The following is a 26703-nucleotide window of genomic DNA, read 5'->3' on the forward strand; positions in this document are numbered from 1 at the left end:
ATGAACATATTTTTGAAAAGTCAATTTTTTAAATTTTTGGTGACCTACCTCAAACGCTCGAGGGAGGGGGGGGGGACGCCACCATCTAGTATTGCCCCGGTTTAGAAATATCGGGGATTGATGATGTACAGAGCAGTCTGAGTTGTAAAGGGGAGGTGGGTAGTCTCCACGTGACCCTTGTTAACATTTAGTGATCTTTATCTCACGTCAAATGAACACAAAATGGATTTCTGTGGGCAGGAGGTATCTAGTGAATTAAAGTATATCCACATATTTACGGAACGCTAGAATATGTTGTTAGTTTCAGATTTAATTTTATTTTCACCTCTCTGCAGTCAAGCATTAGTCGTCATGCAGAACAGTGAAGTTACTTTTGTCTGTTTGCTAAGGAAATTTGGCTTTTATTAGTCTTTTCTGCTGAGGCAGTCAATGTATTTGAAACAGTGTTTAATTCCACACTACTGGCATAGTTCTAACTATGCAGCATTTTAAGTGTACGTTTTCATTTTCTAGCATGTATGGCATTATGCCGTAATAAAGAACCGAACAAGAGATAATACAGTACTGGTACTCGAAGAAAATTTACATTCGAATCTGCACATATGAATATGCACTTAGCCGAATTGTGCATTTTAATATGATTCACAAAATTTCGATGCTCTTGGAGTATCCTCTAATGCCTTGTTTCTTTTATGACACAATGTAAGATCGTTTAATGTTTTACATGGAAGAACAAATGGGCTTTCTGCATCATCATGGCTGTGCAAGCATGGTGACACCTGTTATTTGGCGCATTGTGGCAACTGCTAAAATGAACCTATTTCGAACAGGTCGCAGGAAAATATTGTGAATGTTTGTTTGAAAAGTGCTACTTTCAAAGTAAATTTCCTTATATGAAAGATGAACCTTGTGCGAGAATGTACAATGAATTTTTTAAATTGGTGTTTGACTCTTATTTAATAATAAAGTCTTTGAGGGCAACTATTTAGAAGTATATGCGATTGCAGTCTTTCTTGGCGTATTCCACTGATGAATTCTTCTCGGGTTATCAGCTGAGTGGTGGTGTCTTGTCGCAACGTTTCAGTGAGTTGCGTTCCCCTCATCTTCTGGCAAAGATGATTGGTACGAAACTCATTGAAATGTTGTGACAAGACGATGCCACCACTCAGCTGATAACCCGAGAAGAATTCATCAACCATTAAGAAGAATTTTTAGGCCAGAAGGGCAGACATATGTCATCAAAAATGTTACTGGCACATTTATGTGATGTATGTTAAAGTGTAACATGCGCAAAAAAGATCATTATATGTGAAAACTTAGCTTCTCATGCAGCTTATTTATCCCAGAGACCAATACTATATGTGAAAGCTTTTCTTTTCTTGTACCAGCACTATGTATTTTAATTTAAACCACTAACTTTTCTTGTTGGTGTGTTCGCGCTACTCAAGTGATGTTTCTATTGGCTGACTTCATCACATGTCCTATGCTCTGAATATCTGCTGTCATCGGCTGGTGAGATCATGTGATGTGAGCTATGACTGGCTTACAAAAGCAATTGCAATCTCGATTTCAATGCTTTGGAAAGTAGCTTGTTACGTTTGGTGGAATTCGGATTTCTACTTTCTTGGTTCAAAAATATGCAGTTTACATGTTGGTGCACATCAAAGATCTTTCCAAAATGTCCCCCACCCCTTCCAGTTTAGTTTTCTGAGGTGCTGGGAAATTCTACACTGGTGTATAAAACCATAACCAAAGGATTGATAAAGTTTTGCAGTTACAAGGAAACGTATGCTGTCACTTAAAACAGAAAGTGTTTTTCGCCGGGGACTTTTTCCCCCTTGTCTACTTATACATCCTGTCAGTGTATTAATTGTATGTGTATTATTCCACATAAATTGTCGATTTTTAAAAACTATGCTTAAACAACCAGTTATGGCTGGCATACAGCTCAGTTGAGAGGAAAGAAATCGTGATTGTGGTGTTCCCCGCTCCTCCCAGTGGTCATTAATTTACCAGGAACTTGCGGACACCGTCCTCTTCACACCTAGAATAGCAAGGGAGTTTTTATCAGTTTGGTGTAGCCATATGAATCACATTCTTCTTAACTTTCTAAGCTGCTAAGTTCAATATCAAACTCAGGATCACTGTAGCCATCCTCTTTTGTAAACATTGGATAAACAGAACAGTGGATATGATGAATGCTACATGTTTTATTGCAGAGTTTCCAAAGCTGCACACTGGAAAAATAATACCTAGTGGCAACCACTTCAACCAAAACACAGCAGCTGGGCTACAAATGTAGGACACATGCTACCTTGTGGCTGAACACTTAACTATCAGTGCTGATACATGAACAGGGTTTTATGTTTTTAGATCTGTTCTTAAGTGACTGCCTGATGGTCACGTAGGCTTTACATATGTTCATGGGGGACATATTGAACAGCACTCCATGCCATATTGCTGCAGTGTTTTCACTGCAGAGCTGGCGGCCATCTCTCGTGCTCTGTAGCACATGCGCTCATGCTCTGGTGAGTCATTTCTCCTATTTACTGACTCCTTGAGCAGCCTACAAGCTATCGACCAGTGCTAACCTCGCCGTACTTTGGTAGCATCCATTGAGGACTCAATCTATGCCCTGGAACAGTTCTGTCGTTCGGTGGTGTTTGTGTGGATTCCAGGACATGTTGGAATCCCAGGCAACAAACTTGCTGACAGGCTGGCCAAACAAGCTACATGGAAACCGCTCATGGAGATCGGCTTTTCTGCGGGAGACCGCATGGCATAGCCTCAATACACACAACAAACTGCGTGTCATTAAGGAGACTATGAATATGTGGAAGTCTTCCATGTGGTCCTATCACAGGGAATCAGTTGTCCTCTGCCGGCTCGGCCTTGGCCCACATGGGGCTAACACATGGTTGCCTTCTCCGTAGTCAGGACCCACCTCGGTGTTGCTCTGGCTCAGAAATGACCGTCGTCCACTTACTGTACTGCCCACTTTTAGCCGCTCGGCGGTGGAGTTTTGGCTTTCCCAACACCCTACCTTTCTTTATTGGGCAACAATGACTCAGCAGCGGCTTTAGTTTTGTTTTTTTTTTCGTAAGGGTGGGTTTTATCATTTGATCTATGTTTTAGTGCATGTCCTATGTCCCTCTTGTGTCCTCCACCCTAGTGCTTTTAGGGTGGAGGTTTTAATGTGTTGCAGAGTGGCTGGCTTCTCCTTTTTATTCTCATGGTCAGCCAGCCATGGTAATCTGTTTTGTCATTTTAATCTCTTCGACCTGTTTCTTGCGTTTCAGTGATTTTCTTCTCCCCTTTTGTCCATTTAAGTGTGTGTTGCCCTTCCGTTGTTTTTATGGTTTTTCCTTTCTCTCTGTTTTGTGTTGTCAGTCTCGCTTGTCTTATTCTCACACTTGTGACATTGTTTTATTTGGAACAAAGGACCGATGACCTAACAGTTTGGTCCCTTCCCCCCTCTTTTAAACCAACACACACTAACACCACCTTACAAATTGACTTATTAAAACAATTGATATCCTCATTATCATTTTCATTAGCCACATTCTGTAGCTTGAGGTTCAGTTTAAACTGCCAATACACATGTGATTATGAAGTATTATTACTATGTACACAATGTGAAAACTATAATTATCAGCCCTAGATAACAGTTTAAGAGTGCAGAGCAACGTACTTCCGGCCCATGTGGAAATAAATATCTAAGAAATTGGTAAGACAGCTTTTCGTGAACGTTCATAAGTACAGTGTGGGGCTAGAGATATAGATGAAACATGCTCGCATCGAGATTAACAGATATCAGGAGCATGCATACATGCCACAATCTCAAAATTGATGACAGTGTGCTTTGGGCCCTTACGGTTCTCAGTGCCTCAGTTATTGAATAATAAAATGAACTTGCAGGCAAATCTAATTTTTCCCCTGTACAACATCAGACTTTGGTATGTTTAAGAAATGTCCCAACTCTCCTTATGGAGATCAGTGTCCAAGAACTCATTAATTTCCAAGGTATTTTCTGCTTTGAGATTTAGTGCTCATGACAACCAAATACACACATTATCTGTAAGTTACATTGTGTGGTAGCTATTTGCATTAATACTGTGTGAATTTTGCAGGTCTTTCCAAAGAAACGGGGGTGGCTATCGAGGGGGGAACAAATTTGAAGATCGCAGGGGGGGCAAAAACTTCCGGGGAAGAGATGACCAACTTGGTGATGGACTAAGGAAACCAGCCTGGGATATGAGTATGCTTTCCCCAATAGCAAAGGATTTTTATGTCCCACACCCTAATGTGGCAAACAGGTAAGGTCGTGTTCTTAACAATAGCATTTGTCTGTATTGATAGTTGAGCTGTAGAATTAACTCGGTTTATAATTGTGTGTGTTTCATCTTGGTTTGTCACTTGTTTTGTTATGTGGTAACATTTATGTAATTTTCAGGAATAAGTTTGAAGTGGATGATTATAGGCGATCAAAGGAAATAACAGTGAAGGGTATTGATGTTCCAAATCCCATTCAATATTTCGAGGAGTCAAATTTTCCTGATTATGTGATGGAAAGTATTAGGTATGTATTGGAAGAGCTTTCCTTGTGTGTGTGTGTGTGTGTGTGTGTGTGTGTGTGTGTGTCACCCTTTCACCTTTCTTCAAGAAGGGTGTACATTTAACAGATCGGTCATGTACAAATGGCAAAAATCATTGAAAGAATATGGTTATAAAGTCATTCTAGTTTGCACAATAATTTCATTGCTCCTTGCTTGTCAAGACATTAGTATTTTATTTCTCCATTTAAGAATAACATGATTTACTGTGAAATATTAACAAACCAGAAAATTATATTTTTGTTTATTTTCTCTGACAAGATTAGGAACTTGGGGCCCTCCCTTAAATCTAACCATCTATTCTACATAGTTGACATTAGATTCATGTCATAAATTACATGTAATATTTTATATTAAATTTTATAATTACTGTAATGGAGGAGAAAGGAAAACCATTTCCATTTTTTCCATTTGTTGATGAGTACAACAAAGACAACTTAGGAAGGCAGTTTCCAACTAAGGATTGGCAGCAGTGGGCATGATATGAGTGAAATAGGGAGTGAGAGGAGGAAGATGGTAAACAGTTACACATGGATAAGAATAACAAAGTGATTCACTTCTAGCTAGCTGTTCACAGGGCTGCTAGTGCAGCAACAACTGCTAAGGGAATGTGTTTAGATGCACCTTCTGTGCCATTCAGTATTGCCAAGTTGCACTTCCTATTCCATTCAATATTGCCAAATCACTCTACTATGGCTACTAGACAGCTGCAGACAATGCTTGCACCAAGTAATTTAACAAATCTGATCAGTTTTCATTGTGTGCTATTTATCTATGAATGGCAAGTTTATTTTATGTCCCAGATGTTTGAAAGTTGTTGTGGAAGTGAGCAGAAGAGTGTGGTTGCTAAATAGAACATTCAGCGATCTGCTCGCATTTTGTGTGGTCAGGCATGTAAGTTTTCACACTCGGTGTGGGGATATTCCGAGAAATTGAAACAATGGTATGACTCTTGCTGCCTCTTCATGAAGTGGAAAGAATTGTAGATGCTTTGAAGATTCATATAAGCAGTGTCTTGAAATTTTGCAAGAAGAGATCCTCTGTGTAACAGGAATGGGCTGGTTCATTTCATCTACAGACAACTGGAAAAGGGGAGACAGAATGAGTAACAAACTTAGTCATTCCAACAAGATATGATGTTAGATGCCACATACACAAATATTAAGAGAACACCCAAATATAAAAAAAAAACTTGTGCATTGCTCACAATGAAGGAGAATTATTCAGCGGCAGTAAAACTTTTGTTTATGATTATCAGAGCTCTCTGTTTCAGGTACAAAAAAATTAATGCAAATATTGTCGTGAATGCTCAAACTTAATCTGTTTTTGTACTGATTTGTATCTGGTTTACAAATAGAGCAAAACAAACTACCACAAGGATATGAATCGCTATAATTATCTAAAGTGTTTCAAGGGGCAACTATTGGAAAACATAAAATTGGCCATCTATCATTGTAATGGATAATGCCACAGACCAGTATTTAAAAACAAAACTCCAAATAGAGCAATTGAAAAAGTTGACATTGAATGGTTAAAATGTTAGTGTGAAAGTTCAGGGTAGTTTTGTAAGCTTGTGAAACCAAATAAGCCATAGTTTCAACAGTGTGTTGAGGAGGTGGCAAAAGAACACATTGCCAGCATTCTTTGGCTTCCACAATACCTCTGCCACTTCAACCCCATTGAAATGGTTTGGTCATAGATTCTGTGGCAACGAATAATAAAAGCCTCAGTGTGACAAAAATTTTGGAATTGTTTAAGAAATCAGTGGCCCAAGTAACACCAAAGAAGTTAAGTAGTATTGTATGCTACACAGAAACAATTTTTGAAGAAGTGTAATAAGTGAGTGTAGAAAGTATTATGGAAAATATGATTATATTCTTGGGCAATTCCATTGACTTTTCCACTAAACACAAATGATCTTGTCAAGGAAGGAAGTGACTTTGAACTAAGCAACATTTAGCTTTTGCTAGTGTTTGTAGACATGATATTGGCATACAGCATGCACTATGTAGTGATTAGTAAGCACTTGAGCAGTTTATTTTAATGTTTATTGTTGTATTTAAATGGATTCAGATCCATTTAGCACCCCTTTTTGTCTCAAATACACCAACTAAATGTGAATTATATTGATTTTTGTTGAAGGTGCATGTTGTGTCTTTGTTACAATTTAAAAGTAGGACACCACCATCACTTTGTACACTGTACACTTTCTACACTGACATGTTCCACATCCTGGAGGACCTCCTCACTACGGATCAATTGGAATGAAAGTAAATCTAATCTAATCTAAACACAAGTGACCAGGCCATCACAATATTGCAAAGCACCTGGATTATTGCATGTTAACAGAGAACTAGAGAAGTCAGTACATAAGAGCAGTCTTACTGTTTCCCGTTCCCTTTACCTTTCTTTGTTTCCCTTTTCTCATTGATCTGCTTCGGCATTTGAGGTTCCTCTTTTTCTTCTTCCACTCTGTGCCCTCCTGAAGCCTGTCCCACGCGTCTGACTTGTAATATGTGACTTTACACGTAATTCCCAGCCATGGGTTGACAGGTATGGTTTGCACCCCCCTGGTACAGGCCAGACCCAAGGAGGGGGTATTGCCTGAGCTCCAACCTTCCCAAATTGGAGACTGGTCCCTCAGTCCAGGTGATGTGACCTGAGGTGTGAACAATCACCTAAGGCGGGTGCACCCCCTTGTGACGGGGCCGCCAGTTGGAGGGAGCGCGCCATTGGAGATGCTGCAATCGTGGGGATTTTCTCGCGAGTCAACATCTATGAAACTTAAACGGAATGAGGCTAATGATTCAAAGACCCTTCCATCTGCACCACAATTCCTCATGGTCTCACATACTGAAGATGGTCAGTCCTTCACCACGGTAAATCCGTTAGTTATTGAGAAAGGTGTTGATGCAGTTGCCAGCGCTGTGAAATACTGCTCTTGTGTACAGAATGTCACTTTGCTTTTGGAGACTACTTCTGATTCTCAAGCACAACACCTGCCTGCCGTCCCGCTTCTCGACGTCTACCCTGTTCGTGTTGAGGCCCATAGAACTTTTAAATTCTTCCCATGTTGTTATTCACACTAGGCTGCTCATTGGTCTGACGAGAGGTCAAAATCCAGTCTTTCTTCTTTGATGAGGTGTCATGGCCGTACATCAGGTTATGAAAAAGGTAGATTCCTCCTTAGTGCCGACCTGCATTCTTTTTTTTCACCTTTGATAGAGTGGTGCTTCTGCCAAAGATCAAAGCAGGCTATGGAAGTATCACAGTCCGACCATACACTCTGAACATGATGTGCTGCTACCTGTTTCATTGTTTCAACCCCTAGAACGTTTTCTCGACACCCCACCGAATGTGTAGCCTGTGGTAGGGATGCACATGAGGTTGATTGTCTGATGCCTCCTCCCCACTGTATAAACTGCTATGGTGGCCATGCTGCCTTCTCTCGGGATTGTCCTGTGTATTTTGATGAGCAGGCTGTCCAAAAGATCTAGGTAAAGGAACAAGTTACTTACCCAGTTACTGGCTAGTAGCAAACCCTGCATTCTCCCGTCTAGCACCTATAGTTCAGTTTGTTCCACAAAGATCATGGCCACGCAGACATGCGACCTCCAATTCAGCACTGAGGTTGTGAAATCGCAGAGTGTCAAGGTAGTATTGCCATCCCCCTGCCCAGCTGTGCAACAAGTCATCAAACTGTCGCCTCAAGGGGCCAAGCCAACAGCTAGCCTACCGGCAGGAAAGGACAGAAGGGGTACTCCCGCGAAGACTTCCTACATCCCTCCAGCCAAACACCCAAGTCTTCCTCTGTTAACTAGAAAGGCTCAGAGAAGTCTACCAAAGGCAAACGATCTACTGCTTCGCTGGAGACGCTCTTCGACGATGTTGCCATGTGATACCTTAGCCCGGCCAGCCTCAGTGTCTCCAGTGTGCACCACCAACCGTTTCTTGGCATTAGACTCCACAGACCGACAGTGCTGCTTAGATGTTCCTAGTCAACCCATCTTCCTATCCCCCATCTTCAAGCTGTTGCAATTCGTTTTTTCCTTCCCCACCTGACTTTTTCCCTCTTCCATTTATGTCCCTCCGTCATTAGATGTCACCAGGGCAGACTTCCTTCAGCTTATTGGGCAGCTACCTCCCCATTACAGCTACTTGGTGACTTTTAATGTCCATCATCCCCTTTGGGGGTTCTCCAAGAACCTGTTGTAGAGGTGCCCCCTAGACTGATCTTAATCAGCTCAACCTCTTCTGCCTTAACACTGGGACACCCATGTTCCTTTCTGCCTCCTTGCACACATATTCCCATTTGGATCTATCCTTCTGCACTGCCCAGCTTGCCAGTCTTCTTGAGTGGTCCTTTTTTTTTTTCTTTTTTTTTTTCTGACACCTACTCAGGCGACCATTTCCCATGAGCTATTTGTTTGCTGACTCCTACCCCACCTGCGTGCACAACCAAATGGCAGCTTACAAAGACTGGCTGGCAACTTTACTCCTCCATGGCGACCTTCGATGAACAGGATTTCCCCAGTTGTGATGACAAGGTTACCCTTACTGCTGCAGAATGTTCCATTCCCCGCACTTTCTCTTTACCATGCTGTGTCCTGGTCTCTTTGTGGACGGAGGTCTGCCGCGATGCAGTTTGCGCACTGAGACATGCTCTCCTCATTTTTAACTGTCATCCTAAGATGGCAAACTGCATTCATTATAAACAGATGTGTGTGAAGTGCCATAGAGTTCTTTGGGATAGCAAAACAGCTAGCTGGATTTCATTCACTATTTCTTTCTACAGTTCCACCCCTTCCTTTGTCACGTGTATCAGCGTCTGACGGCTCTCTAGGATTAAAGATCCATTCTCCAATTTCCAGCCTGACACTAGCAGATGATGTTATTGTGGACCCTATTGCTATCTTCAACACCTTGGGCCGCCGTTTTGCGGAAATTTCGTGCTCTTCCCTCTATCACCATGCCTTCATCGGAAACGAGTGGAGGCGGCTTGAACTGTTTGAATCGTGAATGCTACAATGCCGTCTTTACTATGTGGGAGTTAGATCATGCTCTCAGTTCATCCTGATCCTTCGCCGCAGGAACAGACGGTGTTGACGTTAAGGTGTTGCAGCACCTTTTTCTTGTGGGCAAGCACTTTCTGATTAACACGTACAACCATATCTGGGCAGAGGGCCCATTTCCTGACCATCATACCTGTACCTACGCCGGTGAGGACAAAAACCTTCCTTCTAGCTACCGCCTTATGATGGAACGTATGATTATGCCCGGCTGGTGTGGTGGTTAGTCTCGCAATTTACTAATGTCTGCCCAGTGTGGATTTGGTGTGGCATTTCGCAGTTGACCTGTACTTAATTTGTCCCCATCTCGTGAATGGTTTTCTATGGAAATCTGACTGTGGTCATGTTTTTCTATTTGTAAAAGGCCTAAGACACCTGCTGGAGGAGGGGTATCCTCCATACTCTTTACATGTGGGGCTTCCGTGGCCGCCTGACCTGTTTCCTTCAGGAATTTTTGAAAGACAGAGTTTTCAAGTTGCATGTTGGTTTTGCCTTGTCGGGTACCGTTTCCAGTAAAACTGTGTGCCTCAAGGTTCTGTCCTGAGTGTTGTCCTCTTTGCTATCGTCATTAACCCTATAATGGCCTGTCTCCTGTCGAGCATCTCTGGCTCCCTTTTTGTTGACAATTTTGCCATCCATTGCACTTCTCCATGGACCGGTCTCGCTGGGCGGCTTCTTCAGTGATTTCTTGATCATCTTTACTACTGGAGCATCGACAATGGCTTTCGTTTTTCCACTGACAAAACAGTCTGTATGAATTCCTGGCGGCACAAATGGTTTCTCCGACCACCTTTACGTCTTGGGCCCATTGCCGTTCTGTTCGTTTCAACTACGCTATTCCTGGTGCTCATGCTTGATAAGAAACTCTGGGTCCTCCCATGTGTTTTACATGGCAGCCCTCTGTACACAGTCCCTCAAGGTCCTGCCTGTCCTCAATAGCACTTTCTGGGGTGCCAATTGAACCACCTTCCTCTGGTTTTACTGGTCCCTTGTCTGTTAGAAATTCTAGACTATGGGTGCTTTGTTTATGCGTTTGCACGTCCATCTCTTATGCAGTCTCAACACTATCCACCATCATGGCATCTGTTTGGCCACTGGCGCCTTTTGCACTAGTCTGGTTGAGAGTCTGTATGCTGAAGCTAATGAACTACCAATTTCCTACTGCTGTGACTTTCTTCTCAGCAGGTATGCATGCTGTTTGTCTGCCATAACATGGCCACCCATCCTACACTGCCTCCTTCGATGATTCCCTTGATCACCAGTGTGGGGCACGTCCCTCTCCTCTGTTACCTCCTAGAGTCCGCTTTTGGCGTTTGCTTTGGCCACTTAACTTCGCACTGCCCTCAATTTTCTGGGTGGTTGTGAACCCTTCACCATCTTCGCTTCGTGAAGTGGCCTGTGTTCACCGTGGCCATCATTTTCTTCTAAGGACACTACTCCTGCCTCGCTCTATCGCCTTCAGTTTCACGACCTTCGCATGGAATTATGTGTTAGTACCTTTGTGTACACTGATGGTTCTCTGACTGACCGTGGTGTCGGGTGTGCCTTCGTCATTGGCGCCCACGTCTTCAGATATCAGTTTCCGGCACACTGCTCAGTATTTGCAGTTGAGCTCTTTGTCCTGTACCAGGCCACGGAGTACATCTGGCAACACAGTCTTTTTCCTCTGCTCACTTTCTCAGTGCCCTTTAAAGCCTCTGTGTGTTGTACACTGCCCATCCATTGGTGCAATGGGTCCAGGAAAACTGTCACTTGCTCACTCTGGTGGATCCGCAGTGAAGTTTATAAAGGTTCCTGGTCGTGTCGGTCTGCCATGAACTGCTGACGCTGCTGCCAAGGCTGCAGTCCTCGTACCTCAGCCCACTCGTTCCTGTATTCCCTCCAGTGATCTCTGTGTGGCTGTCTTTTGGCATCGGCATTGGTCCTCCCTTCATGGGAATAAGCTAAGCCTCTACCAATGGCTTGAATGACCTCTTGGCCCTCCCACCCGAGTTTTAAGTGTCCGCCACATTCTTGATAGAATGTCCATTTTTCAACAGTTTACATTCCCGCTTGGATTTGCCGTCTCAGTTATTGGCCATTTTAGCTAATGACGCTTGGCCTGTCGACCACCTTTCACTTTGTCCATCGAAGCAATATGGCGAAGGCCATTTAATTTTTAGTTTTGGACCTCCATTTCTGTATGGTGTCCATTGTAGCCCTTTCTCCATTTCCCTGTTTTTAGCTGTCTTGTTTTGTCATTTTGGGATTGACATTTAGCTGTATTTTAACTCCTCCCTGTTTCCGTGTTCTGCAGTTGTGACATGGGTACGTATGACCTCAGTTATTTTTGTGCTCTAAAACAAAACAAACAAAAACACACTGGAGAACAGAAATCACCCCTTCAACGTTCAGATGGGCTTTTTATCACTTCCTTATTCTGTTCCAGATATAATAAAAAAATTAGGGAAATTTACATGGTTGATGCAGAAACAAAAAAGAGCAAAAAGTGTAAATGAGAGAAGATGGTGGCATTTGCTTTACTGTTTGATAGAAGAAAATTGGCCACTTACATTAATCTTTAGGAAAGTATTATAAAGGGGACAGGAATTGCAGCTTCTTCTTAAGTGTTTAAAGTGTGGGTCATGTGCAGGGTCATTCAAAATTTTTTGTGTGTACTGTGGAATATAGTGAATGTTTTACCCGCAGCACATTCTCTTTCCATAATACTTTCTTTTTTCCAGTTGTCTTTTGAAAGTTTGCAGTATTATTCAAAAGAAAGAGTTTTTACATTTCAGAGTTCGACAAGTGATAGCTATTAGCCATATTAACTGATTTTTGATTACCTCGTAACCTCTGCCTTCCTAATGGGCCTACTGGATTGCGATGTAATTGACCGTGATCACGTGTGCGTAATTAAATTTTGCAATGCTGTAGGCTGTTACTGAAGGAAAATAACTGTTTAGTAGTCGGAAAAATGTTTTGAAATTTACTTTGTCAGATGTGCAAACAAGTCTTTAAAAACCGTTGTATACAGGGTGTTACAAAAAGGTACGGCCAAACTTTCAGGAAGCATTCCTCACGCACAAATAAAGAAAAGATGTTATGTGGACATGTGTCCGGAAACGCTTAATTTCCATGTTAGAGCTCATTTTAGTTTCGTCAGTATGTACTGTACTTCCTCGATTCACCGCCAGTTGGCCCAATTGAAGGAAGGTAATGTTGACTTCGGTGCTTGTGTTGACATGCGACTCATTGCTCCACAGTACTAGCATCAAGCACATCAGTACGTAGCATCAACAGGTTAGTGTTCATCACGAATGTGGTTTTGCAGTTGGTGCAATGTTTACAAATGCGGAGTTGGCAGATGCTCATTTGATGTATGGATTAGCATGGGGCAATAGCCGTGGCGCAGTAAGTTTGTATCGAGACAGATTTCCAGAAAGAAGATGTCCCGACAGGAAGATGTTCGAAGCAATTGATCGGCGTCTTAGGGAGCACGGAACAATCCAGCCTATGACTCGCGACTGGGGAAGACCTAGAACGACTAGGACACCTGCAATGGACGAGGCAATTCTTCGTGCAGTTGACGATAACCCTAATGTCAGCATCAGAGAAGTTGCTGCTGTACAAGGTAACGTTAACCACGTCACTGTATGGAGAGTGCTACGGGAGAACCAGTTGTTTCCGTACCGTGTACAGCATGTGCAGGCACTATCGGCAGCTGATTGGTCTCCACGGGTACACTTCTGCGAATGGTTCATCCAACAATGTGTCAATCGTCATTTCAGTGCAAATGTTCTCTTTACAGATGAGGCTTCATTCCAACGTGATAAAATTGTAAATTTTCACAGTAAACATGTGTGGGCTGACGAGAATCCGCACGCAATTGTGCAATCATGTCATCAACACAGATTTTCTGTGAACGTTTGGGCAGGCATTGTTGGTGATGTCTTGATTGGCCCCCATGTTTTTCCACCTACTCTCAATGGAGCACGTTATCATGGTTTCATACGGGATACTCTACCTGTGCTGCTAGAACATGTGCCTTTACAATTACGACACATGTGGTTCATGCACGATGGAGCTCCTGCACATTTCAGTCGAAGTGTTCGTACGCTTCTCAACAACAGATTCGGTGACCGATGGATTGGTAGAGGCGGACCAATTCCATGGCCTCCACGCTCTCCTGACCTCAACCCCTTGACTTTCATTTATGGAGGCATTTGAAAGCTCTTGTCTACGCAACTCCGGTACCAAATGTAGAGACTCTTCGTGCTGTTATTGTGGACGGCTGTGATACAATACGCCATTCTCCAGGGCTGCATCAGCGCATCTGGGATTCCATGCGATGGAGGGTGGATGCATGTATCCTCGCTAACGGAGGACATTTTGAACATTTCCTGTAACAAAGTGTTTGAAGTCACGCTGGTACGTTCTGTTGCTGTGTGTTTCCATTCCATGGTTAATGTGATTTGAAGAGAAGTAATAAAACAAGCTCTAACATGGAAAGTAAGCGTTTCTGGACACATGCCCACATAACATCTTTTCTTTGTGTGTGAGGAATGTTTCCTGCAAGTTTGGCCGTACCTTTTTGTAACACCCTGTATATTAATATGCAGAAAATAAATTCTGTGTTGTTAAAAGTAAACTGATAGTGTTCAGAGTGCTGCAGTGTGGGCTGGAGTAAGTCATAGGACACTGAAACATCATAGGTATGTTCATTGATGGGTTAGTGAAGTATCTTGAAGAAATAATAACAGTTGCACTTTCTGCCACCAAATGAAATATGGTACTGCAAAGTCAGAATGTCGAATGTTTCTATACCCTGTGCTCTTCGCCAATGAGGGATGTCTCCCTCCTAACACCCACCCACCCACCCACCCGCGCGTGGGATTGCAGGTTGGCATGGGTCTAGCTACCCCTTGCTGGGATCTCCATCTGCACTCACTGGACTGCACCCCGTGTCTTTCCTCCTGTAACCCCACTTGGATGGTCCCTAGACCACGGATTAGGACTGCTCTTTTGCAGGGTCCTAAGGTCTCTGTTGCTCCTATGGTTTACTGGCGTCTTGTATGTGTCATCCTTGCAGAGTTCCAGTGCGCCGCCGTCTTTTACACTGATTGTTCTAAGACTACTTATAAGGTGGGATATGCTTTCACGTCTCCTACCAGATTCGAGCACCATTTGTTGCCAGGATCATGTAGTGTATTTACAGCAGAGCTTCTAGCCATTTACAGGGCCCTCCTTTTTGTTCCTCACGCGTCCCTCCATAGTGTTTTAATTTGTTCTGACTCCGTGTGAGCAGCCTTCAGGCTATCAATCGATGCTACTCTCGTTACCCCTTGGTCTCTGCCATCCATGACCTTGTAGGGAAGCAGCCTACTCACGCTGTAGTAAATTCACATGTCATTCCATTGTGTGCCAGCCAGTCTGCTGTAACTAGCTCTGACGTCATAAATGTTGCGCAATACTTTAAAAATCAAATAAATAACCAAAATGTTTCTAGCATGTCAGGAGTAATACTAAATTAATATGTGTTGAATATCAGTTCGATAACTTTAGCCATTTTCGAAATTTGGAAGTTTTTCTGTAAAAATCATTGGCGCAACAGAAAAGAGCTAGAGACTTCAAAATTTATAATTAGATTCCTTTTTCATAAAAATTTAATAAAAACAGTACTCTGGATCTCACAATTTAAGATTTTAGTTGAAATTCAATATTTTCTGGTTTTTGTCTTAAAACTTAAGGAAGTAAGATAGATTAAGTAGGCTAATAAATAAGGCTAGGATGTTTATATGTAAGTGGGTTGGAGATCCGCTATAACTATGAAGATGTGAGAAGTTTCATTTGAATACCTATAAAACTATAGCGATAGCGTATCTCCAAAGGGCCAGTTCAGAGCTCGTCTTCTGCGTGCAGTGTAATTAAATTAATTCTCTCGCCCAAAATATTTAACTTAGCCACGTCAAAATTTTATTATCAATACTTACCTGTGTGCTGAATGCACATTTAAATTAAGAGCTTCATCGGCCATCAGCAAGAGAAGCTATGATTTATTAGGTAACTTAAAGTGGTGCATTACTAGCCCAGCGGCTACCTTCTAAACAACATTATTCCACCTGCCGCCCCACATATGGATAATCGGCCGGGAAGTGTTTCAACATTCAAACTTTTATATAACAATTAATGCTATCCGCCGCCCCACATATGGTGCATTGGCCGGGAAATGCAGTGTTTCTACATTCTACATTCAAATATATTTATATAAGCGACATTTTTTTTCTCACCTGCCGCCCCACAACCTTATCTCTGCCCTTGAGCATGCTGCCTGTTCTGTCATCTTTCTCTGGGTCCTGAGTCATGTGGGAATCCCAGGGAATGAATTGGCTAACTGTTTGGCTAGAGATGCAGATACTCACCCTCCTTTTCCTTCCACGGTTCCAGCTGCAGATATGTGGATCTACGTCAAATCTCTCTTTGCCTAACAGTGGAATGCAGTCTGGAGCTCTAATGCTCTTAGTAAGAAACTCCACACAATCAAGCAGTCTACTGCAGTCTGCGGCACTTCTTTCCGCCCCTCTCAGGAGGGTCAACTGTTCTATGTCATTTACACATTCGCCATACCTGGCTCGCCCATTGTTTCCTCCTATGTAATGTCCTGCCCCCACCACAATGTTGTTGTGGTGCCAGACTGACGATATATCACATATTGGTGGCATGTCCCCTTCTTTCGACCCTTCGTGCTAAGTATAGTCTTCCTGCTTCTTTAAATTTAATATTAGTGGACGATCCACAGATGGTTGCCCTGGTCCTCGGTTTCCTCCATGAACGTAGTTTTTATTTCCAGATAAAAGGTTCTCCTTTGGGCTTGGAGCAGGGGGCAAGATGGTTGTGATTGGGATTCCTTCTGCAGTCTTCATGGTCTGTGACCCCATGACCACCTCCCCATTTTCCAGTTTATAGATTTGGTGTCACCTTTTATGATTATACTGTGTGTGTTTAATGATCATTATTCTTTTATAATTTGACTCCTGGCTGAATCCATTCATTTTTAGAACACACTTATGCAACCCTTTTTGGAATCGTCAGACTGATGACCTTGGTCCCATACACAATCAATCAATGTCGAATGTTTCGTGTTTTGGCGGTAGTCCTTTGTTTGTCACTTGGCTGTGTGTGTGTGTGTGTGTGTGTGTGTGTGTGAAAAGTGACTCTTGGTTTGTAAACACTTATAAAGGTTGAAGTTGTCTGTGCAAAATGCAGTGAGTATTGAGAAGAAAGACCTTGCCTACTGGTAAATTTGTTTTATCAGAATGGTGTCAATAGCAGAGCTCTTTTGTGGGGAATATTGCCCACAGAAACAGCTGCAAAGAGACCCCGAGTCAATAAAGGGGCTAAATAAAATTTAAAAAAAGTGAATTAGATGGGGCAGCAGTGAGAGGGCAGTTTAAGTTGCTGTAGTTTCAGCAGAGATGATGCAGCACATGCCTCAAATTGTGCAGACGGTGGTAGAGTTGTCACAAGAATTCTCTCTTGTGGTCAACAGATCCAAAGGTTTTGCAGTGCAGAAGATTCAAAATATGCACCAAATGAAGCCCCGAGATAGGCTCCACAAATGCCTTCATTGTCAGTCCATCTTAGAGAAGATAACAGTTCGGAGGCCTGTTATTTGTACAGTGACATCTCTGTGTTATAAGGACCTCTTTGATTAACATGTGATCATAGCTTTGCAAGGACATGACTGTGTCCACATTTTCACGCAAGATTAGGTGGCACCACGTGTTGGTTGCAAGATGAAAGACTTGCTTTGAGAAACCTTTGGTAATTTTATCATCTCATAGGCAATTTTGAGATGAAACCTTCCAGATCGCCCAACCTAAATTGTCACTTCTGGTTGTGAGGCTAACTAAAGGATCATGCCTATCAGTGATGATCCAGACTGTTCTTGATCTGAAGGATGACATATTATGACATTGCTCTGATTACACAGGCTATGCTCCAAACAACTGGCTACTGTGCCCTGACAGATGCAGCATGTCGCTGAGAGAGGAGCTCATATTGAACAGGTGTTGTGACAGTATACTAATAAATGTGCCAGAACCACTATTATCATGTTTGATCATTTCTCCCATTTTCCTGCACCCATACCACACTGGCAGGTGACAACACCATATTTTCATCTCCTCCTCCTCCTCCTCCTCCTCCCCCTCCCCCTCCCCCTCCCCACCCCACTCATACTCCGCGAGCTCATAGAGCTTCAGTAATGAAGATATCAGGGATGTTTGAGCTTCCTGCAATGTATACAGCCTGCATTGCTGCACTTGGAACATAGTTTAATTATAACCACCCAGTAGTTCATCTGGATATAATTTGCTAAGAAATAGCACTTATGTGTTAATTTGAGTCGGAATAAACTTTTGAATGCAAATGTGAAATTTTCAAGCCATAACAAATGACCATCTAGAAAGAACATTCACACCCGAACTTTCATAGCTATGAACATTTGTCTTTATTAATTGATGCTTAATGTGGCTATAAGGATGCCAGAGAACTGGCTTGTCAAGTTCAGAGGTCAGAGGAAGGCAGGTTGTACCATGTACAGTGGGAAAGAGTTACATAAAACACTTCCAATGTTCAAACTAAGATGGTGCTTTGTCAGTTATAAATTGTTACTGTTGTCATTGCTCCCCATCAGATGTTTCTCATAATGTATGCTGCTATGGTTTTCATCCAAACGGAGGAAGAATAAATGTACATTCCTTTACAAACACCCACAGAGCTGGAAATGTGTTGGAAGTACACATCTTGTTATGTGGACTATGTGCCCTAAAAAGTGCTACAGTCCAGAATCTATTATGGTGGAAAATAAACATGATATAATGCTACCACATCAGATGAAAATGAGTCATTCTGAATTGACTTAGTATAAGGAATAAAACGTTTACATTTCAGATATTTGGAAATGAAAAGGGAAGCAAAAAATTTACTAGTGATGGGAAACTTAAATTTAATAGATGGAAAAGTAGACAATATGAAAACATACCAGTTGAAGCAGATAAAAAATTACAGATGTCTAAAAATGCAATTGAAAATGGATAACTGCAAGCACAAAACTAATGTGTACATGCATTACTTAAGTGCTGTGTAAATTCTGTCAGGCGAGAAAGGACTTTGTCTGCTGTCAGATACATGGAATGGCTAGTGCCTTGAAAAGTTTGTATGATGTTCATCAATGGAACTAAAAGGATGATTGTATGTAATTGAACTGAATTAGGTAGTGTAGAGAGCATTGAATTAGGAAATGACCCTGAAAGTAGTAGGTGTTTAACTGTAAAAAAGATTGAAATTAGCAAGCAAGAAAAGTTTGTGAAAAGAGGAATATTTTATGTTTTAAGTCATAGGAAGACTTTTCTGACAGTATTTGTCTGGAGCATAGCCTTTTGTGGGGGTGAAATGTGGACAATAAACAATACAGACAAGAGGGAACACGTTGATGCAGTGTCACAGAATACCAAAGACTAGTTAGACTTAATAATGTTGATATGCTTGGTTGAATAGCGAAGAAAATCATCCTTGTGAAAGTATGTTATTTATAATCATTTAAAATTTTAAGCATTTCTCTGTTGATTCATATACTTTGTTTTAGGATGCAGAATTTCTCTGAACCTACAGCTATTCAAGCTCAAGGATGGCCAATCGCAATGAGTGGGAAGAACATGGTAGGAATTGCAAGAACTGGTTCAGGAAAGACGTTGGCAGTAAGTACAGATTCTCAAAATGTGGTATAAATATTAGTTGAAGGTAGCTTGTGAGGTGTTGAATGATATTTATTTATTTATTTTTTTTTTTTAAGTTAAAATTGAACAGAATAAATCTTGTTGATTGTACAAACATACTCCTTGCAAGTCACTGTACTGTAACTGTGAAGTGTAAAATGTGCTAATATTAGTGACTTTGCGCCCTGTTACATTCTCGTATTGAGCATAGAGTGGAAGGTGACTCTCTGCATGTGCCCATCTGTTTTATTATCTTGATCACAGAACTTAAGGTCTCAGATTTAGATTCTTAAGTCAGTTCAAAGTCGGAGAGCCGTGATGAGTCCTCAGAACAGTGCAGCTGACAAATGCTGTCTGTTCTTGAATATACAGGTGGGGTGCATATATCATTTGTCCTGTTATATTTCAATGAGGGACTATCACATTCCAAATAATAGAATTGCATACAATCAATGGCCTCTCTATTTCCCTTTGGGACTGTTAAAGCATCTCCATATTATGAAACAAATAGCCATAATGATAGTAGCTCACTAGGCCACCTCTGCTCTTTCAGTCTTTTTCCCTGTCCAGATTTAAAATACTAACCCATTATTTCTCAAGAGCAGTCAGAATGCACAAATGCAGATTTTCACTCTCTGCCTCACAACTTATATGCGGGGGTGATTAGTTGTTGTCATTTTGCTTACCCTCATTTGCAACACATTTTACGACTTAAATATGCCTTAGATATTTAGTTTCAGTTGTGTTCTTTCCCTTGCATGTTCTGCATAATGTTACCTCAGTATAATTTTTACATGTGTAATTACAGGTTGTTGTTGTTAAAACTAGAACTAGTTCTATTACAATCTGTCAACTATAATATATTTCTTTACAGTACATCCTTCCAGCTGTTATACACATAAGTAATCAAGAACAACTAGCACGTGGAGATGGTCCCATTGCTCTTATTCTAGCACCAACCAGAGAACTAGCCCAACAGATTCAAACTGTTGCATCAAATTTTGGTAGCAGTGCTTTCATAAGGAATGCTTGCATTTTTGGCGGTGCTCCAAAATATCCACAGGTAAGACCTTTTATGCCTAAGAGATTTTCACATATCCTGTAAAATTTAGTTGTAAAATGTTTTGATGTATTTTTCCCCCAATCAGGAACGTGCTCTTCAACGTGGTGTTGAAATTGCAATTGCGACCCCTGGTCGTTTGATTGACTTCCTCGAACGTGGGACTACAAACCTCAGACGTTGCACATACCTTGTTCTTGATGAGGCAGATAGAATGCTGGATATGGGATTTGAGCCGCAGATTCGCAAGATTGTTCAGCAAATCAGGGTAATGCACTAAATAATAAATTTTATATTTTCCCTAAGGATTTAAAACTAGAAAAAATTTGTTGACTTTTTAATAGATTGTATACACAATTATCACCAAAGGAGTAACCACAGGAAATTTCACTGGCGATATATACATTTTGTTGTGTTCGTTGTATATGTTTGAACTGTCAAATTTCTTTCAGCTGTTACTGTTAATTTGGGGTAACTTCCTTTTGTGATCGTTAATGATTATTATTTCCTGCACTACTTACTTGTACAAAATTGAGAAGAGAGTGATTTTCCACAGAATTAGTTGAGCAATATTGTTTGCATGTCCCATTTTGATAGTGTGGTTTCTTTCTAACTGTTACATCTAACTTTGTTGGCTAACAAATCGCAGATTACTGTGGTCAGCCTGCGGGTTCGGGGGTTACAATAAGCCCGAGGTATTCCTGCCTGTCGTAAGAAGAGACTAAAAGGAGTCTCTCACATTTCGGCCTTCGTGATTGTCCCCTGCAAGGTTTGACCTCCATTTTTCAAAATTTTCCCCAAGAGCGAGCCAATTGGGGAAGGGCACCTTACATGGTGCATAGTGTCCATCATGCACTGAGACCTCTCACATCTGTCATCAATGTGAATTTGCACTTCCGCTCATTCTCCAGGTGTTGGGCGAGGTCACCCTCCTGGGTGTGTTTTCCTTCATCCTCTGTGCAGTATTACTTTCTACGCTGTCAACAATAATGGACTTCCTAGCTCGTTTGCGCCTGATATCCACCATGGTAGCCAATCCTTGTGGGGCTGCCATGTACCCTGTTGGTTGTAGACCCCTGACCACGCAGGGATCGCTCTGCTGATGCCTGCGCTGTTAATTCCCCACATTTGCCAAGGAGTAGGGGGGGGGGGGGGCACTTTCCTCCCTGCTGCTCCTGCACCACAACCTACTTCAGGAGCAATGCCCCCCTCCCCCAAACCATGGGGATGTCAGTCTCCACTTCACAGCCGGAGGAGCACAAGTCTTCTTCGGCTTCTCTTGCCAGGAAGGGATCCCTTGGGTCACTCCTTTCAGTGGCGTGACTGAAGCAACCACAGGTAGCTGGTCGTAGAAATTCACTGTCCTCCTCAGTCCCTGAGACTGAATGAGTGGAGCCCTCCCAGCCCGACAAACATAAGGAGCAGCGAGAGAAAACTTAAAAAGAAAGACCCCCAAGAACATAAGCACTGCGATGGCACCCACACGACCACCACCACCGACAAGCTCTTGTGTCTGAGGATGAGGTGGAGATTATGGTGTCCGCTGAGGACGTAGATCTTGCTGGCCCTCCGACACAATGGATGTTGATCGGACAGGTATTCATGTGCTGGTAGCAGGTGATTGAGGTGTAGACTGCCTCATTGAGTGTTTCATGGCTTCCCAGTATCACGATCACATAATTCTACAGTGGAATTGCGGCGGTTTTTTCCCCCACTTGGCTGAGCTACGGCAACTGTTAAGCTTTACACCTGCTTTCTGCATTGCTCTCCAGGAAACATGGTTCCCGACAATGTGGACCCTTGCCCTCTGTGGCTATAAGCGATATTACTGGGGAACCGTAGTGACTATAGTAGTGTGTCAGGTGGAGTTTTTATCTGTCCTGAACTATGTAGTGAACCTATGACCCTTGAAACCTATCTTGAAGCTGTGGCTGTCAGGATAAGGACGATGCAGGAAATAACTGTCTGCAATGTATATTCTTCCTCCAGATGGTGCAGTACCCCTCCCCCCCAAACGTATTGGCTGCACAGATTTATCAACTCCCATAAACCTTTCTTACTTTTGGCAGATTTTAACGTGCGTAACCCCTTGTGTAGTGGCGCCATGCTCACTAGCCAAGGTAGGGAAGTCGGAAATTGATGATCCACTCACTCTAGTGGAGACATATCGATTTGTAGGGAGACATGTCCGTTTGTAGGACTGGTTTTTGATGCCCGATTGATGTGGCTTCCTCACCTTCATCAGCTTAAGCAGAAGTGCTGGCAGCACGTCAATGCCCTCCGTTGGACTGAGCAACACAAACTGGGAAACATCACTCTACACTGCTACAGCCCTACAGGGCCCTTGTTCAATCCCAGCTGGACTATGGGAGTCTGGTTTACAGTTCCGTGGTGCCCTCAGTGTGATTTCTACTTGACCCAGTGCACCACTGTGGCATTTGCCTAGTGACAGGAACTTTCAGGACAAATCCAGTGATCAGTGTCCTGATGGAGGCAGGAGTCCCTCCATTGAAGGTTAGGCGTGCACAATTACTTACCAGTTACGTTGCACACGTTCGTAGTTCTCCTGCGCATCCGAATCACCGTCTCCTTTTCCCAACCACAGCGGTTCATCTCCCCCATCGGCGGCCCGTTACCACCTCTCCTTGAGGTCCATTCATGTACACCTCCATGGTGAACACCTAGGCCACAGATTCTTCTGGGCCTTTCTCATGGCCCTAAGGACTTCGTTAATCCTGCGGCTCTCTATCACTTCATCTCAATTCTCGACATGTACTGGGGCCATGAGGTGGTTTACACAGACGGCTCGGTGCCTGATGGTAACATAGGCTTTACATAAGTTCATGGAGGACATATTGTACAGCACTCCTTGCCATATGGCTGCAGTGTTTCCACTGCAGAGCTGGTGGCCATATCTCGTGCTCAGTAGCACTTGCGCTCATGGCCTGGTGAGTCATTTCTCCTGTTCATTTGTTCCTTGAGCAGCCTACAAGCTATCGACCAGTGCTACCCTCGCCGTACTTTGGTAGCATCCATTGAGGACTCAATCTATGCCCTGGAACAGTTCTGTCGTTCGGTGGTGTTTGTGTGGATTCCAGGACATGTTGGAATCCCAGGCAACAAACTTGCTGACAGGCTGGCCAAACAAGCTACATGGAAACCGCTCATGGAGATCGGCTTTTCTGCAACTGACCTGCATTCAGTACTACACTGAAAGGTTTAGCGGCTTTGGGAGACCGCATGGCATAGCCTCAATACACACAACAAACTGCGTGTCATTAAGGAGACTACGAATGTGTGGAAGTCTTCCATGTGGTCCTATCACAGGGAATCAGTTGTCCTCTGCCGGCTCGGCCTTGGCCCACATGGGGCTAACACATGGTTGCCTTCTCCGTAGTCAGGACCCACCTCGGTGTTGCTCTGGCTCAGAAATGACCGTCGTCCACTTACTGTACTGCCCACTTTTAGCCGCTCGGCGGTGGACTTTTGGCTTTCCCAACACCCTACCTTTCTTTATTGGGCAACAATGACTCAGCAGCGGCTTTAGTTTTATGTTTTTTTTTTTTTTTTTTTTTTTTCGTAAGGGTGGGTTTTATCATTTGATCTATGTTTTAGTGCATGTCCTATGTCCCTCTTGTGTCCTCCACCCTAGTGCTTTTAGGGTGGAGGTTTTAATGTGTTGCAGAGTGGCTGGCTTCTCCTTTTTATTCTCATGGTCAGCCAGCCATGGTAATCTGCTCTCTGTTTTGAACTCCTCTACATGTTTCTTGCGTGTGTATGTGTGTGGTTTTGATACAGTTTGAAATGGCTCGTCCGACCAGGCATGTTTCCAGTCATCAATGGTCCAATGTCGTTGATGTGCCCAGGCAAAGTGGAAAGCTTTGAGTTGTGCAGTCATCAAGGGTACATAAGTGGGCCTTCGGCTCAGAAAGCCCATATTGATGATGTTTTGTAGAATGGTTCGCATGCTAACACTTGTTGATGGCCCAGCATTGAATTTTGCAGTAATTTGCAGAAGGGTTGCACTTATGTCATGTTGAATGGTCCTATTCAGTCGTCATTGATTCTGTTCTTGCAGGCTCTCTTTCCACCTGCAGTGATGTTGGAAATTGGATGCTTTACCAGATTCCTGATATTCAGTGTACACTTGTGAAATGGTCGTATGGAAAATTATCCACTCCATCGCTACCTTGGAGGTGCTGTGTTTCATTGCTTGTGCGCTGACCATAACACTACGTTCAAACTCGCTAAAATCTTGATAACCTGCCATTGTAGCCAATGTAACAACTGTGCCAGACACTTAATTGTCTTATATATGTGTTGCAAACTGCAGTGCCATATTATGCCTGTTTACATCTCTCTGTATTTGAATGTGCATTCCTAAAATGATGCTTCAGTGTGAATAGCAGCAATATGTTAATCTGTGTCTGTTCCTATATAATTCTAATAATTTAATGCCTTAAATTTCAGCAAATAAAGAATTAATGATTTCGTGAGCTCATTTGGTTGGTGCTATCAAGTTTTCTATGAAAGCTTGATAGTAAAGTCCTGTTATACAACCTACATGCTGGTTGCTGTGGTTACCATTAAAATATTATTTAATATGTTCACACTGGAATACAATTCTGAAGTTTGATACCCGCGCACCCACACCCATACGCACAGTCTAATAAAATTTTTATTTGGAAAATATTCGTTTTATGAATATAATTAATACATTTTTAAAGCTTAGGAAAAACTGTGAATAGGGTCTGTCCTGAAAGTTCCTAGAATGAATTTTGTAAAAATCTTACTCTATCAGTTTACAATCTTTTCTGAACTTTTCAAAGTATTCTCCCTTTGCTCCGATGCACAAATTCCAGTGCTTCACCCAAACATTTGAAGGCACCCTGGAAGTTGGTTCTCCTTCAGTGCAGTTGTCACAGCTGCTGTTACTGCCTCCAGCATCCCATGCAGAGTTCCTTTCGGGGTTCTTTTGATCCTTGGGAACAAAAAGGAGCTTGTTCGTACCAGATCAGGACTGTATGGTGGCTGGGGTATTGTTGCCACACCAGTCTTGACCAGCAGCTCGGAGACAGTGTGGTGCGGCTTGATGTATTGTCATGGTGTGTGATCGAATTGTCATGAATTTCTTTCTAGACATGTTGAACCCTGTTGAGCAACCGTTTGAGCACCTCTCTATAAAATTCGCTGTTGACTGTTTGTCCTTTGTTGCATGAATGCACTGTGAACCATCATTTCTGCCAAAAAACACGATGAGCATTGCATTTATTCACAATTTGTTACTGAGTGAGGTGGCGCAGTGGTTAGACACTAGACTCTCATTCGGGAGGACGACGGTTCAATCCCGCGTCCGGCCATCCTGATTTAGGTTTTGTGTGATTTCCCTAAATCGCTCCAGGCAAATGCTGGGATGGTTCCTTTGAAAGGGCACGGCCAACTTCCTTCCCCATCCTTCCCTAATCTGCTGAGACCGATGGCCTCGCTGTCTGGTCTCCTTCCCAAAAGAACCCAACCCCACAATTTGTTCGTCCGTGCATTTTTTGGGTGAGGGCACTCCTTGGTGCACCACTTGTTGCTCTGTCACTTTGTTTAGAGATCGTGCTTGGGAATCCATGTCTTGTACCATGTGGTCATTCTGTCTAAAAATTCTGGATGTGTTTCATAGTTGTGCAATTCCTGGTACTTCAACAAAAGCTGCTCCTTCACCTCACTCATCAGGACTTTTGGCACCAATTTCATGCCAACTTCACTCATCTGAAAATCTTCGGTTAAAATGCGGTGAAAGATGCTTTTGGGTATCCAACAGTACACTGCAATTATCTGAACATTTAATCACCAGTCCTTGTCCACAATTGATGCACTTCTTGCACCAAGTCATCTGTGATGTTGATGGGTATACTGAGTGGAATGTCTTGTGCCACATGAAAGTTGGGCTTTGTTTCATCGCCCTGTTACAGTAGGCCTTTCAAAGCATTTCAGGCATCTCCACCCCATTCCCCCCAGTTTCACACACAACTAGACTGCATAATGTTGCTCCAAAAACTGGTCCAATTTTTGTTCAGTGAGGGTGTAGTGGTGGTAAGTTACTATGGGACCAAACTGCTGAGGTCATCGGTCCCTATGAGGGTGTAGTAGATACCTCTGCAAAGAACGTGACTCTGCCTCAACAACTGCCCACGGCTGACTAACATTTGTCTCTT

At 42.7% G+C, this 26703-nt stretch overlaps 1 protein-coding gene across 2 annotated transcripts in view; it reads left to right on the forward strand.

Annotated features, from left to right (window-relative positions):
- The window catches only part of LOC126229555 (ATP-dependent RNA helicase p62-like), a 56339-nt gene that overhangs the window by 11762 nt on the left and 17874 nt on the right, over nucleotides 1-26703 (forward strand). For both annotated transcript variants that reach the window (XM_049942320.1, XM_049942319.1), the window contains exons 3-7: nucleotides 4131-4316; nucleotides 4454-4579; nucleotides 19311-19422; nucleotides 20315-20503; nucleotides 20589-20768. In XM_049942320.1, the coding sequence (XP_049798277.1) occupies nucleotides 4131-4316; nucleotides 4454-4579; nucleotides 19311-19422; nucleotides 20315-20503; nucleotides 20589-20768 (793 nt within the window). The remainder of the gene's footprint in view (nucleotides 1-4130; nucleotides 4317-4453; nucleotides 4580-19310; nucleotides 19423-20314; nucleotides 20504-20588; nucleotides 20769-26703) is intronic.

Source organism: Schistocerca nitens, unplaced genomic scaffold (genome assembly GCF_023898315.1).
Source record: "Schistocerca nitens isolate TAMUIC-IGC-003100 unplaced genomic scaffold, iqSchNite1.1 HiC_scaffold_375, whole genome shotgun sequence".
Lineage (NCBI taxonomy): Eukaryota > Metazoa > Arthropoda > Insecta > Orthoptera > Acrididae > Schistocerca > Schistocerca nitens.